The sequence below is a fragment of the Psammomys obesus genome, unplaced genomic scaffold (assembly GCF_907164565.1).
Source record: "Psammomys obesus unplaced genomic scaffold, mPsaObe1.curated_primary_1811, whole genome shotgun sequence".
In the NCBI taxonomy this organism is placed as follows: Eukaryota; Metazoa; Chordata; class Mammalia; order Rodentia; family Muridae; genus Psammomys; species Psammomys obesus.
The window spans coordinates 11,833,249-11,852,890 of NW_026596131.1; the positions used below are offsets into that span (position 1 = coordinate 11,833,249).

General features: G+C 49.2%; 1 protein-coding gene across 2 annotated transcripts in view; it reads right to left on the bottom strand.

The window, feature by feature from the left end:
• Ube2o (ubiquitin conjugating enzyme E2 O) overlaps nt 1–9,785 on the bottom strand; it is a 43,605-nt gene extending 33,820 nt beyond the window's left edge. For both annotated transcript variants that reach the window (XM_055592275.1, XM_055592274.1), the window contains exon 1: nt 9,325–9,785. In XM_055592275.1, coding sequence (XP_055448250.1) covers nt 9,325–9,741 — 417 coding nt within the window. In that variant the 5' untranslated portion in view covers nt 9,742–9,785. The remainder of the gene's footprint in view (nt 1–9,324) is intronic.
• Nucleotides 9,786–19,642: the final 9,857 nt, after the last annotated feature.

Here is a 19,642-nt window from a genome sequence, read left to right on the forward strand (position 1 = left end):
AAGAAAAGAAAAGAAAAGAAAAGAAAAGAAAAGAAAAGAAAAGAAAAAAGGGAACTTTGGTAAATCAGATATAAGGGGAGAGCCTCCAGAAAGTCTCCACAGGCATGGTCATGGGGCTGCAGAGATGGCTCAGGAGGAGAGGTTTTGTTGCCAAGCCTGACAACCTTGAGTTTGATCCCTGGGATCCACGAGGAAGAAGAAGAGAACCAACTCTCCCAACTTGTCCTTTGACCTCCAAATGTGTTTCATGGTGCTCATGAGCCCACACACATATAAACACAAAATAAATGTTCAAAATGAGAGCAGAAGTGACCACATTAAATAATATCAACAAGCCTAAAGGAATACACTGACTAAGACAGTCGGCAAATACAGTGACCAGGAATTCCCTAGTCACCTATGATCTCTGGGGAGCCTCACATCCAGAGCGACAGGCCAGATGGAAGGCCAAAGGTCATGAGTAAATGGGAGGCAGACAACCAATTTTACCAGCACAGGACTGGGATGCCCAAGAAGCAGGGAAAGAGGTTTTCTTCCCTGCTAGAACATGATGTCATCAACCTTCAGGGCCCTCAGAGTCCCTTAAGACATTAAGCAGAAGTGGGCCGAATACTTCCAGCAACACGGATCAAGCCTGATGCTCTAGGAGAGACACAGAGTTGTGTGCCGGTAAAATCCCACCTGGCCTTCGGGGGCCTTCAAACACACTGGCTAAGAAGGCCATCAAGGCTGCTTCAGCAACCCTGCACATCCCAGCCAATGCAACGCACAAAAGGCTCAGAAATGAGACTGGCAGAAAGACTGGCAGAACCCAGGCTCTCCCTGCAGTATGCAAATGAAGGACACTTTCTCTGAGGCAGCCTGCAGGAAATCTCTGTCAGTGCTAGCTGTGTTTTCATCTTTCTGGGCTGGTTGGGTAGGGTTGACTGGCTCTTTCCCAACCCCCAGCATGACTCAGTATCTTATTAAAAAAAAAAAAAAAAAAAAAAAAAACACCACACCTTTAAATTGCCATAGTCAGTCTGTTCCCCAGATGTGGCTGTGTTATCAGGTTGAACCAAAGATGACACAGCAAGTGTCTCAGTCCTTTGACCCAGCTGTAGAGTAGTAAATGCTGCTGCAGCCTTCTGGAGCAGGCATACAAACTGAAAATGCCCAATTATATACACAACCAAGCAGATTTAACCCTTGAAGGGTAGACACTCCATATTCACTGCTGACTGGGTCCTTGTAAGATGCAGAGCATTTGTGCACTGTGTGTGAGAGGTCAGATGGAAGGCCAAAGGTAGGAGGTTCATTAAATCACACAAACTTGCTTAAATTATCCTTCCCTGGAAGAACACCACAGGCTTGTGTCGAGAACTCTGGGCAACCTGGACACACGTGACCAAGGCTTCACTCAACAGTCACCCTGAGTTGAAGGGCAAATAACCTTGGAACAGATAAATTCAGGCAACCATTAATGTGATTCAATTTTACTCTGAGCTACAAAAAAAATTCCAGTAAGCACTCGGCTCTCCCTGTCTATAACCACAAGTCAGGTGGTGCCTAATAGACCCCTGGGGCTGGCCAAGATGTCAGGTACAGAGACAGGGGTATGGACCGGCATCCCTGCTCATCCATCGAGAGGAAGTTCCAGGGCTGCTGCAGCACTGAGGTCTCCACCACTGCAACTCCCTGCCCTGACCCCCCACACACACCAGAGGGCAGAGCCTGAGGAAGGAGCTACAGTCAAAAGTACCAAACTCCTGTAGAATAAGGACAGTGACAGTGGCCAGCTGAAAAGCTTTCTAAACCTTCTGAAGAGCTATTTCCTCACTTTAGACTGTCAGGCTCAATTGGTGGTCCCAAGAAACAGGCTGGTCACAGGTCATGGGGACTCTCCTAGGGACCAAACAGGAGCTCAGATCACACTGTACTGGGAGAAACCCACAGCAATTGCCCTGACTCGCACTCTGAGGGGACCACCAGGGGCAGCTGGCACGGTCATGCATTCCTGGTCATTCACATTACACATGATAACTGCACTTCGTTTTTAAAATGTGGGCCCCCAGCACGTTCCAGGCAATTCCATGAGGCCCAATGGTGTGTAAAATAAAAGACAAAGTTATTCTTGATCAGACAGAAAAATGAAAAAGAAAAAAGCAAGGACATAAGTGAAGCAGGGGAGGCACAAAAACACCTTCCATGTCCTGAAGCAGAAAGCAGAACACAGGACTGAGGGAAGGAAAGCAATTGAGGCAGAACTCAGTCTCTCTAAGGAATCCTTCCTGGCCCTGATTCATGAGTCAGCATTCCCAGCAGCAGGGTGACAGTGGCAACAGCAGAGAGACAGCAGGTCAGGCTGAAGTTCCATTCCTGATAATTTTCAGGGGATGCAGAAGCCCTCCTGCTTGCTTGGAAGGTGGCACACAGTTGGTACTGGATTGAGTTAGGCTGGTATGTAGTCATTCAACATTCTTAAGAATCAAGGATACCCAGAAATACAATGTATTTTGATGGTTCTGAGGATGACTGAGATGTTGGGGATGGAGCAGTGTGCTCAGAGTAGCTCATGAGCCAGCTTCCCTTCCCTGGGGCCACTCCCTACCCCACTGAGGCTTTCCATAGTCAGCAACTGGATGGCTGTGCAACCCCAGTTTGTGGTTCCTGTATGGACAGCAAGAAGAGATGAATCCTTTAGAGTCTCAGGTAAGAACAACTGACATTGCCTTCAGCCGTTTTCAGGCTGCTCCACTTTGGCAGGGTGATGCTGGGCAACCCCTTATCGCCTGGCTGTTCTCACTTTTCTTTGAGCCTCAGAGTCAGTAACACCATCTCCACCAGACAGTTGCCTGGGGTACAACAAACAGGGCAGCTCTGGCCTGTGATCCTAAGAGGAAAACATCATTCTAATCCTTGGAGTTCGTCCTATCACCTGTCTTTTGGGAATTTCAAGAGATCTTCCAGCCAAGTGTGATGGAATACACCTTTAAATTTGGGAGGCAGAGGCCAGCTCACACCGAGGCTCAGGCTAGCCAGCCACACAGCGAGGCTGTAGCTCAAAAAACACTATCATTGGTGCTGCCACAATGACAACAGTGATGATGATGACATCCTCCAGAGCTGGGGAACACAAACAGTCAGCCATGTAGCCAGAGAGCTCTTCTGCTTGCTGCTGGAGACGGGCAGCACTGCTTTAAGTGTGCGTCACTGAATTTCTTATAAAGTCAAAGTTATGAGACTTCATGAGCACTGCTGGAAAAGGCTCCCAAAGCCAACCCCATCATGAGATTCCTGAGAACTTCTAGAAAAGGCTCCCAGAGTCACAACTCTCAACAATACTCCCATCCCACGACACAGGAATCCTGTGTCACCGAAACAGGTTTCCCGAGGTACCACTTTGCTGTGGTGCAACCCTGTGATGGAGAAAAGCAATATTCCAAGCATTAGGGTCAGGTGGCCACCAAGGCACAGGACCATGCTTCCGACCACTCCCCCAGAGGAGGGTCATTTCCAGAGCTAGAGAGATCTACCTCACCTTGCAGTGAAGAGATGAGGCACCAACCTCTCCAAGGTCAATCACAGCAGCTGCCAGCCAGGAGCACCCAAAGGGTTTTGACTTCCAATGGCAATACAAACACATGTCCCTCAGCTGGTCAAAGTGCCCTTGAGTCAGGCAATCACCATACAGAGACAACTGCAACCTCAAGGCCAAGGAGTTAGAAGAGAGAAAATCAAGGGACAAAATAAAATCACAGGGCAGCTGTTAAGAGTCTCCAAGCTGTGATTCTACTGAATAAAATGCAATTTAGATCACTTAGTCCTGCATCTTGCTTTAACCTTATATAACTCCTTCCTGTTACATCACTAAAAACAATTCCTTTTAATGGGTCCCGCACCTGGACAGGGGAGACAAACTTCTTGGGCTATGATGCTACACCCAAATAGCTTTCCCCATGGAAATGCTGGCCTGAGTAGGAACCAAAAATAAACTGCAAAGCCAATTCCAGAGGGACCTGTCATCAGGGAGCTTCACACACCCCACACACACAGCCTCACAAAAGCAGTGTAATCGCAGGCAGCTTGAATGCAGAGACAAATCTGGGAGTGTCTCGAATCTGGAAGATGCTAAGTGTTGCGGCAACTTAAAAGACAACACACAAGAGGTGGGAAAGCAACTGTGGGGTGTGGTGGCACACACCTGCCTGCACTCCCAGCACCTGGGAGGTGGAGACTGAGGAGCAGAAGTACAGAGCTGGGGCTGGCGCGATGGCTAAGCGGTTAAGAGCACTGGCTGCAGCTAGGTGCGGTGTCACATGCCTTTAATCCCAGCATTCAGGAGGCATGAAGACGGAGGCATGTGGATCTCTTGAGTTTCAGGCCAGCCTGGTCTACAAAGTGAGTCCAGGACAGCCAGGGCTACACAGAAAAATCCTCTCTGGGGGAGAGGAGAAAGCACTGGCTGCTCTTTCAGGACCGAAGTTTAATTCCTAGCACCCACATGGCAGTTCACAAGTGTTTGTAACTCCAGTTCTAGGGGATCTGATGCCTTCACACAGACATACATGCAAGCAAAACACCAACACACACACACACACACACACACACACACACACACACACACACGAAGTACAGAGTCATCCTTTGCTACAAGATCAGCTTGGGGGCAGCACGGGTGGCAGGAGACCCTGTTAAGGGAAGGAACAAAGGAAGGAAGAAGAGAAACAAAAAAGCCAAAACAAGCAGCACAAAAAGAAACCTTGAATTCGAGCTGATTGACAGTTGGCAGTCTCTCTTTCCTCAGCACTGCTGTCCCAGCCGACAGGTGGCAACAAGGAGACCACCCTGCCCACAGGGCTCAGGGCAGCTAAGGGTCTGGTGGCCGCTGGCTTTATTTTGGAACAGTACTCAAAGGATGCATAACCCGTTCTGGGGAAAGGGCAGGTCTCCACAGAGAACATTCATTGAGGTGAGAAGTTCTGAGCCAAGGAATGGGTCACAGGTTGAGATCAGGAAGCTGGGGAAAAGAGAGCCTAGAAGCCTCTGGCTGTTAAGGTCTTGTGTGGGTGTGGGAGGAAAGTGTCTTCTTTTCTCAAACTGGGACTATGTAGCTCTCGCTGTCCTGGAACTCACTATGTAGACCAAGCAGGCCTTAAACTCACTGAAGAGTGCTAGGCCTAAGGTGTGTACCACCTGCCTAGCTGATCTTGAAGTTCTAAAGAAGCTTAATCTTGGCTGCTGGGAGCCTCAGGAGCATAAACCACAAACTCCATGCTTTGTGGAAGCAGCAACTTTATTTCTGCAGCTCATTCACATGGAGGGGACAGGAGGGGAGTAGGGCTTGCTGCCTATCTCTTTGTCTTTCTTTATAAATACGTTAGAAAAACTGACATTTAAACTGGGCATGGGGGCATAGGCCTGTAATCCCAGCACTCAGGGAGACAGAGATAGGCGGATTTCTGTGAGTTTGAGGCCAGCTTGGTCTACAAAGAGAGTCCAGGACAGCCAAGGCTACACAGAGAAACCTTGTCTCAAAAAAACAAAACAAAACAAAAAACCCAAACAACAAAACACCACTTCCGTTTAGAGACAGGTATTAGGGTTGGAGAGATGGCTCAGCAGTTAAGAGAGCTCGCTGTTCTTCCCGAGGACTCAACGTCAGTTCCCAGCACCCATGCCGGGTAGCTCACACCTGCCTATAACTCCAGCTCCCACATCCTCTCTGGCTTCTGCACTCAAATATACTCACATCCACACAAATCCATACATAAGTTATATAATACACACACACACACACACACACACACACACTAATAAAAAAATAAAAACAAGTCTTTTTAAACAAAAGGAGGCATTAAGCCAGGCAGGCAATACACATGAAACCCCAGCTATCAGAGATGATGAAGCAGAAGAATATGTTTCAGTCCAGTATAGCTACAATAAAGAGTCTCAGATAGTCTGGGTGACAATGAGACCCAGGGAAGGGACAGAGTATTAAGCCTCCATTCATATTCTCTAACTGAACATGTACACTACAAAAACAGCCCAGGATACGAGGACTGTTCCATCAAATAGACACAGTTAACGCTAGTCCAGTAATGGCCAACTTTTCAGACAGGGTCTCTCTGTGCAGCCCGTCCTGGAACTCACTCAGTAGCCCAGGCTGGCCTTGAATACATAGAGATTACCCTGCTGGGGATTAAAGGCCTCATGTGTACCACCACTGAGTTAAAAACAAACATGTGGTGGTGTCCACACTTGATCCCAGCATTTGGGAGGCAGAGGCAGGCAGATCTCTGTGAGTTCAAGGCCAGTATTCCACAAAGGGAATTCCAGGACTGCCAGGGCTGTTAAACAGAGAAACCCTGTCTGGGGACTGGGGTAGGCTGGAAGTAGTGGTACACACCTTAACTCCTAGGACACAAGGGGCGGGCAGAGCTCTGTTGAGTTACTAGGTGAAATACAAGCTGTAAACTAAAATAAATCTTTCTAAATTAACTCCTTCGAAAGTTGCTTTTGGTCATGGTGTTTTCTCACAGATATAGAAACAAACTAAGATACTGGGTGATGTTGGGTGTGGTGACACATACCTTTAGTCCCAGCACTTGGGAGGCAGGAGAGCCAGAGCTACACAGACAACCTTGTCTCAAACAACAACGGCAAAGGTTCCTAAAAGCTGTCACTATAGGTGGGCGTAATGGCACATGTCTTTAATTCCAGCACTCAGGAGGCACGGACAGGCACATCTAAATTTGAGACCAGCCTGATCTATGTGATTCCAGGAGAGAGAAAGAGAGAGAGAGAGAGAGAGAGAGATATCTGACAATAAAGAAGTCTCCACTCTCCGAGGGGGACCTCTGACAAGCAGGAAGCAGATGCCCGTCAGACCTTTCCTTTCGGCACCTTCACGTTAGAGGAATGAGGTGGGGCAGAAGGACAAACTCCCCACAGGGCTGCAAGGTCCCAGGACGCTATCATGTGCCCGCTGCTCAAGGTGACAGACAGCTGCTACCTGTAAATGCACAATGTCCACAAAACACCTACTTTCTAGTCCTTAGCAACAGAACTGCATCCTGTCACCTGCAGTGACACTCACAGCCCACCATTCCTTGGAATCCCTTTGCTGGAAGCTACAGGAACTGCAATAGGAGAGGCAACACCAGCAGAGACCAAGATGGGCTCCAACGCACTTAAACCAGTTACAAGAGAGAATCTTCAAGACCTACCCAAACAGAGGCCTTTTAAAGTTATTTTATATGTTAACTCCAAAATAGGCTTTGCAGGTCAGATTTTATTACATGTTGTGGGGGAGGAAGAGGGAATAGATCTGTAAACAAAGTTAACCACCAACATCAAGACATACAGGAACAACTGACAACAATGGCAGCGCCGGTGGCAAAGCTAGGCCCAGTTCCCTCAGCCAGGGTAGGAGTCAAACCTCTGGAGAACCTGGGTGATGGAATGAAACACAATGCAGACAGAGACCGAGAGCAATAACCTGACACAACACTCATCTTTGTGTGTGTGTGAGGAGATGAGACAGAGTTTCTAGGTAGCCTTGGCTGTCCTGGATGCTTTCTGTAGACCAGGCTGGTCTCCAACTCAGAGATCCCCCTGCCTCTGCCTCCCTGAGTGCTGGGATAAAAGGCATGTGCCACCTTGCCCAGGACACTGATCATTCTGCTGCAACATGGAGCTTGTTTTCCTGAGTGTGTATTTTCCATCAGTGAATCTTTCTCACACACATATCTTTAACTCCAAATACTTTCACAAATGAATTCAGTTCCTTAGGAATCAGAACTGTTGCCTGATACATGTTTTTCTAAGAAGCTGACACTGTGTGTGTGTGTGTGTGTGTGTGTGTGTGTGTGTGTGTGTGTGTATGTGCCTGTGGATGCACACTGGGTAATGAAAAAGAGATGCTAGTAGCAGCAATCACTCCTGCCCAAGAACTAGATTACAGCCTCGTCTCAGGACTGGGGCTTTTTCCTACCTGGTCTCCTGCCATCCTCCATCTGCAGTGTCTCCCTTCTCAGTATGGCATGAGGCCATATTCCTCTGCCGTCTTTTTCTCCCAGTGTGAGAAACCCAAATTAACTTATTTGTTTTGTTTTTGAGATGGGGTCTGTAGTTCTGGCTGGCCACTACGTTGACCAGGCTGTCCTCATACTGAGAAATCCTCCTGCCTCAGCTTCCCTAACGCTGGGATTAAAGGCTTGAGACACCACATGGGACCCTAGATTAACTTCTAAAGAGCTTTGGTCATGTGGCTCCTTTCACCCTCCACACTGCAGAGGCTGAGGTGGGACTATCATAATTTCCAGGCCAGTCTAGACAACTTGGCAAGATTTACTCACAAAATTGAGAGTTGTAGCCCTATGGAAAAGTGCTGGGTTCAACTCTCAACAATGAAAAAAATTTAATGAATTAATTAACAGCCTCCCCCCAAAGCAGACCTCTCACTGTCCAGGAACCTAAAAAAACGAGGCAGGCCTGATTCATGCTTAGAAATGTTTCCTGATGGGGAGGGACAGGAGAGGAAGAGCTGTGAGGTAAAGATATGTGAGAAGGATTCACTGATAGAAAAATACACACTCAGGAAAACAAGCCTGCAAACCAACCGTGGGTTAGGTTTATAACAATCCTCTTTTGTAGAATTGCTCCATTCACAAGCCTCAGCCCAACACAGTAGGAGAGTGTGGTATTTGCTCAACACCCTCAGGTTAAGAAAAACCCGACAGCTTTTCCCCATTGGTCCCTCTCCTCTATCCCCCGTTGCATAGGACACCCCACCCCAAGAGTCCAAGACACCCAGTCGCATCTGCCACCATCTCCTTCAGTACTATTAATATCATGGCTCTGAACTGCTCATCATTTTCCTCACAAAGTTCTCCGCAGCAATTCAAAGGATGCAGCGGGGTTAAAACAAAAACGACGCCGGGCCGCTGCCCCACCACGCCTGCCCTCAGCATCTGCTCAACTTCTTGGGTTTTCACCTCTATCTTTGTTTTGCAATGCTTCCAGCCAAGCCCTCCCCGGCACGGCCTTCCCTTCTGGAAGCACAATGCAGCACGGACCTCCTTTCAGGGTGGTGGTGGACGGTGTCAGCAAAACGCCGCACTAGTATAATGCCGAACGCTCCTCAGACCTGAGGAGGTCCCCACGGGCGTCCGTGCACGTCCATCACCCCGAGGCCCCGAGCATCGCTCGCAAGGCCCCTCCCCTCGCCCCGTGCCGGGAGCCCTGCCGGCGTGCGCGCCCAGGCCGGTGCGATGACGGTGCACCGGGCGCCGGAGGCGGCGTCCCCCCGCCGGCCCTCCCGGCCGCCCCGGCCCGCCTCACCTTGGTCTCCTTGACGTGCTGCTTGACGCCCTCCGGGTACCACTGGACACGCACGTAACCGCGCCGCAGCGGGCTGGCCCGGCCCTCCTCGTGGCCCGCGCCCCCGGCCTCGGAGCAGCCCGAGCTGCCGCGGCCGTCCTCCTCGCCCTCCGAGTCCGAGTCCTCGCCGTGGATGAGGCGCACCAGCCCGAAGTGCACGGAGCCGCGGTAACGGCCCGACACCAGGTCGTGAGAGAACAGCAGGCGCTGCGAGCCCGCTTCGGGGCCGGAGTCGGAGGACGGCCCTGAGGCCGAGTCCGTGGCGGGCGCGGGCGGCGGGGCGGCGGCGGGGGCTGCGGCCGGGGTCGGGGCGGCGGCGGCGGGGGCCTGGGCGGGAGCGGGCGCGGGCGAGGACGCGGGCGCTGCGGAATCCGCCATAACTGCTCTGCGCGAGTCTCGGGCGGCGGCGGCGGCAGCAACAGCGGCGGCGGTGGCGGTGGCGGCACCCTAGGCACGGGGAGGCGGGGCCGGCGGCGCGGGGCGGGGCCAACGCGCTGACGTAGGCCTACGTGCCGCCGTCGTTAGGGCGCCGGGATGCTGTTGCTAGGAGCCGCCTCCCGGTCGCTAGGGGACGCTGAAGATGCTTGGGGCGGGGGCGGAAGGACTGCCGCGGGGTGTGGCAGGGCCTCAGCAAAGGAGAGGCAGCATCGGGGGCGTGTAGTTAGTCGCGAAGGAGTGGAGGGGCGGAGACTGCACACAAGCTGACAGTAACTTTTTAAAAAAATTATGTCATTTCGTGGGGACGCCCGGCTTTAATCCCAGCACTTTGAGGCAGAGGCAGGCGGATCTCTGAGTTTGAGGCAGCGTCTACAAATTAACTCACAGGACACCCAGGGCTACACAGAGAAACCAAGGTTAAATAAGTAAAGTTTAGGAATTAATTTAATCCCAGCACTCGGGGAGGCGGAGGCAGGCTTATCTCTATGAATTCCTGGACAGCCTGGTCTACAAGTCGAGTCCAGGACAGCCAAGGCTACACAGAGAAACCCTGTCTTGAAAAACAAAAACAAAAATAAAAAGCTATTGTCAGCTGGGTGTGATGGTGCGTGCCTTTAACATATACCTAGAAGACAGTTTCGTTGGAAACATTAAACAAATACTCATTAACTAGCTGAAAAAGCAACTCTAAGGCAGCTTGTAAGCAAGGCCGTAATAGATAGGTATGGAGTGTGTAGAGTCCCAAGCAGAACTTGGAAGGTCATGACCCCTTAGGAACTGGTCTAAAGGTTGTGATAGGAGCCCAGAGAAAGATGAGAAAGGTCAGCAAGTCAGAAGCACCAGTGGTTTGCCTTTAAAGTCCTTTTGGTGAATCCAGAGCTCAGTGAGATTTCCTGCACACAGTACAAGCGGACATAGGGAATGATTAAAAGTAGGAACTAAGCTACATGTGGTGGCACATGCCTGTGATCCCAACAAGAAGGGAACCAGAGGCAGGTGGATCTCTTGAGAGTTCGAGGTCAGCCTGTTCTATAGAGTGAGTTTCAGGACAGCAAAGGCTACATAGAGAAACCTTGTCTCAGAAAAAAAAACAAAAAACAAAAAAAACAAAAACCAGGTGGTGGTGGCACACATCTGTAATCCCATCTGTGTGTGATCCCATCTGCTGAGGCAGAGGCAAGAGGATCTCTGTGAATTCAAGGCCAGTCTGGTCAGCAGAGTGAGTTCCAGGACAGCCAGGGTTACACAGAGAAACCCTGTCTCAAAAAAAAAAAAAAAAAAGTAGGAATCAGGTGGATATCTGTGAGTTGAAGGCTAGCCTGGTCTACATAGTAAGTTCCAGGACATCCAAAGCCCAACGCTATATAGTGAGACCTGAATAGAAATGTGTGACATGATGTATAAGAGTGCCTGGCATATAGCTGTCTCAATAACATGTAATCATTTCTGTAGTACTTTAAAACCCCTGCATAAACTATACTGCACTGGCAGAACTGTTATTCATCTTTTGAAAAAAGCAAAAGAAAAGAACGAAAAAGTAGGAGCCATGATTCCGAATCTTGGCTATTGCTGATCTATAAAGACAAGCAAGTGAGTTTCTCTATTGCTAAAACAATTATTTTGGGGAGAAGGACAGTGAAGGAGCCACGGTGCACATCTGAAAGTCAAGGGACAACATGCATGGACTGTCTTCTCCTTCGTTCATTTTATTTTTATTTTATGTGCATTGGTGTTTTGATTGCGTGTGTGTGTCAGATCTTGGAGTTACAGACAGTTGTGAGTTGCCATGTGGGTGGTGGGAGTTGAACTCAGGGACCGCTGGAAGAGCAATCAGTGCTCTTAAGAGCAATCTTAACTGCTAAGCCATCTCTCCAGCCTCTTTGGGTTAACTTCTTTTCACCTCAATTTTCTTGTATGTAAATTAGCAATTCCTGCATCATTGCAGGGCTGAGATTAAATGATATACAAGAGTTCCTGGCATGTATCTCTCTCAATAACATTTAATCATTACTGTAATACTTCAAAACCCCTGCCTAGACTAAACTGCAGAGTGGCAGAACAATTATTCATCTACCATATGATTGGCTCCTTATTACCATTGTGAAATATAAATAGTAATTCTATTAATTTAGTGTGTCACCCTGGTAAGGTCCTAAAGACTTAGACACATTATCAGACAAAGGATTTCTAATGGGTTGTTTAAAAGAAATTAAGAGTACTCAAGATCTGCCCCTAACCTTTCCCAATCAAAAGCATTTTTCTCACATTTCTCTTCAAGACCATCAATGACAATTAGACAGGTGGTTTGTTATTACAGTACTTAGGCTCTTCAGAAGGAAAAAAAAAAAAAAAAAGGCAGAGCCTTGCACTCTGGGTAATTTTCAGAATACTGGGGATATAGAACTACACTCAGGAAAGAAATTAACATGTACAGGGGCTGGAGAGATGGCTCAAGAAATTAACATGTACAGGGGCTGGAGAGATGGCTCAGTGGTTAAGAGCATTAGAGCCCTGGCTGCTCTTCCAGAGGGCCCAGATTCAGTTCCCAGCAATCAGTTTTGGAGTCCACAACTCCAGTTCCAGGGTCCGATGCTGTCTTCTGGCCTCTTCTAGCACTGCATATATGTAGTACACAGACATCCATGCAGGCAAAATACTCATCCACCTCATACATGTACAATATAACTAAAATTTATACCTAGAATGGTAAAAAACACCTTCACTCCCAGCAGTCAGTAGCTGAAGCCAAGGGAGAGCCCTATGGGTTTGACACCAGCCTTGTCTACAAATCAAGTTTCAGACCCTGTCCCAGAAAGCAAATAAAAATAAATTTACAAAAATAAAAAAGAACCTACATGGAGCCAGGTACATAAGATGCCCTGGACCAAATACTTAAGTAGTATTGGTATGATTTTGGACTCAGGCAAGTTGTCCAGGGACCCAAAGTTTGGAAAATTCAAATTACACACACACACACACACACACACACACACACACACACACACACACACACAGGCATCCTGTGGCTAAAAGCTGAAGGAAAGCTGGGATATGATTTAGAGGCAAGTTTGATTCTCAAGTCAGGGCTTTTTCATCAGTGTAGCATGGCTGTAAGAAGTTAATGGTAAAGCTGGGCATGGTGGCACACACCTGTAATCCCAGCACTCAGGGAGGCAGGAGGACCTCTGTGAGTTTAAAGCCAGCCTGGTCTACAAAGCAAGTTTAGGACATCCAGGGTTACACAAAGAAACCCTGTCTCAGAAAAAAAGAAAAGAAAAGAAAGAAAGAAAGAAAGAAAAGAAGGAGAAGCAGGAGCAGCAGAGGCAGCACACCTTTAACCCCAAGTACTCAGGAGGAGGCAAAGAAAAGGGGATCTCTTTGAGTTTGAGCCAACCTGGTCTAAATCGTGACTTTCCAGGACAGCCTGGACTATAAAGAGAGATGCTGTCTCAAGCAAACAAACAAAACATGAGCAAACAAAAAAGTTAATGCTAGAAAGATCTGGGGTTGAAGCTTAGATGGCAGCATGCTTTCCTGGCATGCAGAAAGCCCCCCAGGGTTCTATCATCCCTGAATAAAACAGTCAGGGTGGCACATGCCTGTAATCCCAGCAGCCAGGAGGTGCAGACAGGAGGATCAGAAGTTCCAGGTCATCGGATTCAGTTGCACAAGAAGTTTGAGACAAGCCTGAGCTATAGGTATTCCTAAAAACAAAACAAACATTGCTAAGAGACAAGTTCTTATTTCCTCACCTACAAAAATCTAGGTAATTTAACAGCTGTAATAGAAGCCTCAAGTCTTATTTCTGGAAACTGGGTGAACATAGTAAAATCCTGTCTAAAAAAAAAAAAAAAAGGAGAGTCCCATATTTGTTTGCACCCCCCATATCCCAACCTAATGTTTATTAAACATGTTTTGTTGTTGTTGTTGTTGCCATGTCTTGTTTTTTGTTTTTCGAGATAGGGTTTCTCTGTGTAGCTCTGGCTGTTCTGGACTGGCTTTATAGACCAGGCTGGGCTGGAACTTCATAGAGATCTGCCTGCTTCTGCCTCCCTGAGTGATGGGATTAAAGACATGTGCTGCCATGCCAGGCTTAAACACGTAATTTTGAGTTGGCATTGTGCCAGGCTCTTTCACATATGTCATGGCAGGCCACCTTACTAACATAGGACCCAGGGTACTCAGCGCCTAAGGTCGCAGGAATGGCTCCAAGCACAGGCAGCCAGCATCTCCAGGCTCTGCTGCTTTGCCAGACCTCCCTCTGAGCAGCTCCTGACTGCAGAGAATTATCCACTTGTCCTTTCATCCTAAGAGGGTAGAAGTGGGGCCTACCTCTAATTAGGAAGAAGCCTAATGACATACAGCAAGACAGGGCCAAAGCTGTGTCTAATGTTAAAGATGCACGTGAGGACACTGGAGGGATGACTCAGTGGGCAAAACGCTTGCCAAGCAGAGGGGAGAACCAGAGTTTGGATCCCTGGCACTCATGGCGATGATGGGCAAGTGTGGCGGCCTGCCTGCAATGCCAGTGCTCAGGAGGTGGGAGAGAGGAGATGGCCTGAGCAAGCTGGTTACCAGACTAGATAATCAGTGTGCCCTGGACTGATGTGGGACCCTGTGTGCTGGGTAGCTTTATGTCGACTTGACACACGCTGAAGTCGTCTGAGAGGGGGAAGCCTTATTTAAGGAAATGTATGGCGGCCACGTCAGCTCCTGCCTCTAGGAGCCTGCTGTTTGAGCGCCTGTCCTGACTTCCTTCAAGGGTGAATAATATGGAAGTGTGAGCCAAATAAACCCTTTCCTCCACAAGTTGCTTTTGGTAATGGTGTTTCATCCCAGCATTAGTGACCCTGAGCAAGACACCCTACTTGAAAACACTGAGGAGGGGGCAACGTAGAAAAACACTTGGCCTCCACTTCTGCCGCCACATCCATAGAACCAGGTGCTCGCTCACTCACACACACCTGTGTGCCCACACACACAGGTGTGCATTCACATGGATGCACACCACCCCACACACAAGATCTAAGTGAGTTTTGCATTTTACTCCAGCTTATGCCCGCATTTGTTGCTTTAATATGAAAAAGCAGTATCCCAGGGCTGGAGAGATGGCTCAAAGGTTAAGAGCCCTGGCTGTTCGTCCAAAGGACCTGAGTTCAATTTCCAGCAACCACATGGTGGCTCACAACCATCTGTAATAAGATCTGGTAGCCAGGCATGGTGGCGCACGCCTGTGATCCCAGCACTTGGGAAGCAGAGATAGGCGGATCGCTGTGAGTTCAAGGCCAGCCTGGTCTACAAAGCGAGTTCAGGACAGCCAAGGCTACACAGAGAAACCCTGTCTCAAAAGACAAACAAATAAACAACAAACATCTGGTGCCTTCCCTTGGCCTGTAGGCATACACGCAGGCAAAACATTGTATAAATAATAACTAAATATTAATCTTTTAAAAAAGAAAAAGCAGTGCCCTGCCTTCGTAATCATGGAGCAAAACTGGCACTCTAGGGAGATACGGCCCACTTATTCCACGGCCTCCGGTAATAATGGCTGATACTAGCTCCAGTCATTGAGGTTTAACTTCATGCCCGGTTCTACACTTTGCACAGGTCATCCAGAACCTGCCAGGTTGGGGGTGAGCGTGTCTGACATTAAATGCTGATCTCACCATCACTGGACAAAAACTCTGGACTGTGTGCCTCGTGAGTTGTGTGTTAACTCCGGGAGCCTAGTGTAGTGCCAGGCAAAGGCCTGGAGTTTGCTAATGCGTCACATGGGTGGATACAAAGGTCCGACATTCCTGAACCTCCCTTTTTTGTTTCCTATGCCCCCACATTCATTTCAGACATTGTGGCCAGGATGGGGAAGAGCTCTTCAGGCTGCCTGTGCTTATGCACCTCCTCGCAACCTTTGAGCTGCTGGGGAGCCACTGTGGAGATGCCCAGATGCACTTCCCTCGATGTCCAGCAGGGGGCGCTCCCAAGAACGTGCCCCACTACATCTGTAGCGCCTGCGTCTCAGCTCAGGGGCCATTCATTCCCCTAGCAAAACTCAAAACGGCACAGGGCAGGATCGCGAGGGTCACTTCAAGTGCAGCATACATAAAGTAGGGCAGGTGTGACCCCTCTTTAGATGCTTGCTTGGCCCAGGGACCTGTGCGCTGCCCCAGGCTAGGCAGATGTCCACTGCTGTTGCAGCATTTGGCTCTCCAATTGCTGCCGGCCTCGGGCCTGGAGACAGGGTGGGGCTCTCCAATCCCAGCCATGTTAGTGAGTCAGCATACCTTTAGCCAGTGGTCTCTGCCCACCACCTGTCTGCCACCCTCTGCACCATCCCTCTCTCCGTGAAGGAGTCTTTTATTTTTCAGAGAGAAAGAGAGGGTGCAATTTTGTTTGCATGTGTGGACATGCGTTGAGGCTTAAGTCCTCATGCCTGGATGACAAGCAACTTTAACTGCGGGCTCAGCCCCCAGTCCTCTGTTGAAGATCAGCAGAGTCTAGCTTGGTGTGGTGGCTCAAGGCTGTAATCCCAGCACTAAGAAGGCTGAAGCAGGATGGGCACAGTAAGTTTCAGCCTGGGCTACAGGGTGAGACTAGGTTCCAGGACAGTGTAGGCTACTTCAAACACACAGACACAGACAGACACACAGACACACACACACACACACACACACACACACACACACACAGCAGGTCAAGGAGCAACCTTGTTATCAGAATCTGGAATCTGAGGTCTCTGTTCCTCATTCTTGGTGGCATTTTTATGCTGTTGTCTATTGTGTCCCGTGGATTCTGGAACATGTCCTGATGTCCCCACCTCGTGACCTCACCATTCTTCCTGTTAATGGTTCTTCCCCGCACAGTACCCCCCCAAGCCCGTGTCAGCATAGCTGACGTGCTCTCCCCATTGTGCATCTGTTCTCTCACTTAGCATATTTCAAGGGTTGTCTGAGTTGGAACTTACATCTGCACTCCTCTGGATGGCTGAGTAACACACCATCATATGCACAATCTGTTTATCCACACATCCCTGCAAGGGAGACAGGGTTTCTCTGTGTAGCCCTGACCGTCCCAGACTCGCTTTGTAGACCAGGCTGGCCTTGAACCCACAGAGATCTGCCTGCCTTTGCCTCCCAGGGTGCTGGGTCTACAGGCATGCGCCACCACACCTTTTTTTAAAGGCTTTATTATTTGTGGCAGTTTTCAGGTAACAGCAAAGTTGACTAGAAAGTACTCCAGTTCCTCCTCCCTCCACACAGTCTCCTCCATGACAGCACTGCCCACCAGAGTGGCTCATTTGTTATAATCCTCAAACTGAAACACAGCGTCCTGCAAAAGCCATAACAGCGTTCATTCTTGTTGTTCCTCCTCCTTCTTCAAGTCTGGACACACACGGAATAGAACCTTGGTGTTATGTGAGTAGTCTCCTGGCCCTACATGTCCTCTGTGCTCTGGGGCATCAGCTTTTAAAGGACAGACAGGAGAGGAATCTGGGCTGGGAATATAGCTCAGAGGTAGAATACTTTTTTGCCTAGCAGGCCTGAGGCCTCAGTTTCAATTCCCAGCAAAGGAAGGAAGGAAGAAAGGAAGGAAGGAAGGAAGGAAGGAAGGAAGGAAGGAAGGAAGGAAGGAAGGGAGAGAGAGAGGGAGGGAGGGAGGGAGGAAGGAAAAGAACGAGGGAGGGAGAGAGGGAGGACGGAAGGGAGATGGACTGGAATTACAGACAGGCAGTGAGGAAGAACCAGGAGAGGATGGGATTGCAAGAGAGAGATGTTAGCATTGCCCAAGGCCCTGCAGACTGGAGCATCCTGGAAACGAAAAGCCTCAGCCAAGCTAGCAATCCCCATCATGTACTCTCAAAGGCATTCTGGGTAGAGGCATGACTTTTCAGTCCTACCCTATGGTGCTTCTCACTATGAGAACTGGGTAGGGTTCATTGGATCTAGCCACTGAAGTGTGATTTGGGGGGGTGGGCAGTGTGTATGATCATTTCCCGCTGCTCTAATGAAACGCCTCATTCTGGGTGCTTTACAAGGCAATGCAGTTTGGGATGGTGGAAGTCTACAATCTCAGAGCCCAGCATACTCAGTTTCTGGAAAGGACTGTGACACTTGACATCACGTTATGGTGAGAGCATGTGTGTGAAAAGGTATCATGTGTCAAGATAGCAAGCCAGAGAGAGATTACCAGACATGCTCTTTATAACAGCTCTCTTGATAGAACTAGCCAGGGTCCCACGGGAATTACAGCAACGCTTTTTGGAAGCAGTGTGCTTAATTACTTTTCACAGGGACATGCCCCTTCAAGGCTCCATAGCCCCTCCTCCCAACACCATCAAACCGAAGACCGAGTTCTCAGGATGTGCACTCCTCAGGGGCCCACAATAAACACATCCAGGCCACCTGACCACAGGCTGGAGCTGGAGGGGTGAGGAGGGTAAAGGCCTCGGGCCTTACAGCCCACGCCGAGACTCACTGCAAGGGCAGTGTTTCCTCTCCGCCCCTGGGCCTGGGCGGCAGGTCAGGACTCTGCCGTCCCAACCACAGGCAGGCAGAGACAGAAACAGATGCCATTACCAGACAGGGATGGCCTCCCCAGGGGAAAGCAGGCTGCTGCGAGATGCTTCCATCTCTGCGACACTCTCTTTCCCTCCAGGGATTCCTTCTGGGGTCCTCATTTTCCCCTGCTCCATTCTTAGCAGGCCTTCTAGCCATTTGGGGCTGAGGGACTGAATCCCCACAAAGCAGACAAACAGGCCCTGCAGGCTGTGGAGAAAGCTCAGGCTGAGCTGTTGGTGGCAGGGGACTGCCTCAGCTTCTCACATCCTGTTCTAGAATTCGAAGATCAGAGTCCCCAGAGAGTAACCCAGGTGTTGGATTGTTTTGTTTTTCCAGACAGTGTTTCTCGGTGTAACCCTGGCTATCCTGGAACTCACTCTGTAGACCGGCTGTCCTTGAACTCACAGAGATCTGCCTGCCTCTGCCTACTGAGTATTGGGATTAAAGGCGTGCACTACCACCAACCGGCTAGAATTTTTAAAAATTGTATATTTTTATTTTGTGTGTATGGGTGTTTTGCCTGCATGTATGTCTGTGTGCCACATGCGTGACATGTCTAGCCTCCATGGAGGCCAAAAGTGGGTGCCGGATCCCCTTGGACTGGAGTTACAGACAGTTGTGAGTCAGTAAGTGGGTGCTGGGCATTGAACCCAAGTTCTCTGAAGAGCAGCCAGTGCTCTTAAAGGCTGAGCCATCTTTCTAACCCCCTCACCCCACAAATCTCAGGTGATTACAACCTGTAGCTAGGAATGAGAAGCACTGGCTTGGAGTAGAGAGAACAGCTGGGTCACATGAATGACAGGGCATAGGGCGCTTTACAGATGTTTGGAGACCAAGGTTCAGGGCCTTCTGCAGCTTAGCACACCTCTGATCATGATGTGGCATGGAGTTCTCTCTGGCTCCCTCAAGACAGTGAAACTGGGTGAGGTTTTGGACAAACAATAATGGTATCCTGTTAACATGCCCCAAATAGTGCAAGGGCCTCCTTGCACTATTAGTATTGATTAGTATTTGTCAACAAGCCCCAAGTTCAAGGTTATCCTCAGCTACACAACTCTTGAGTCCAGCCTAGCTATACAAGATGCACCTTAAGGAGCCAAATAAGAGTAGAGCGGTGGTGGCCCACACCTTTAAGCCCAGCAGTCCAGAGGCAGGGGCCAGCCTGGCCTACAGCATGAGTTCCAGGACAGCAGTCAGGGCTACACAGAGAGACCCTGCCTCAAAAAACAAAACACAACAAAAGAAAGAAAGAAAGAAAGAAAGAAAGAAAGAAAGAAAGAAAGAAA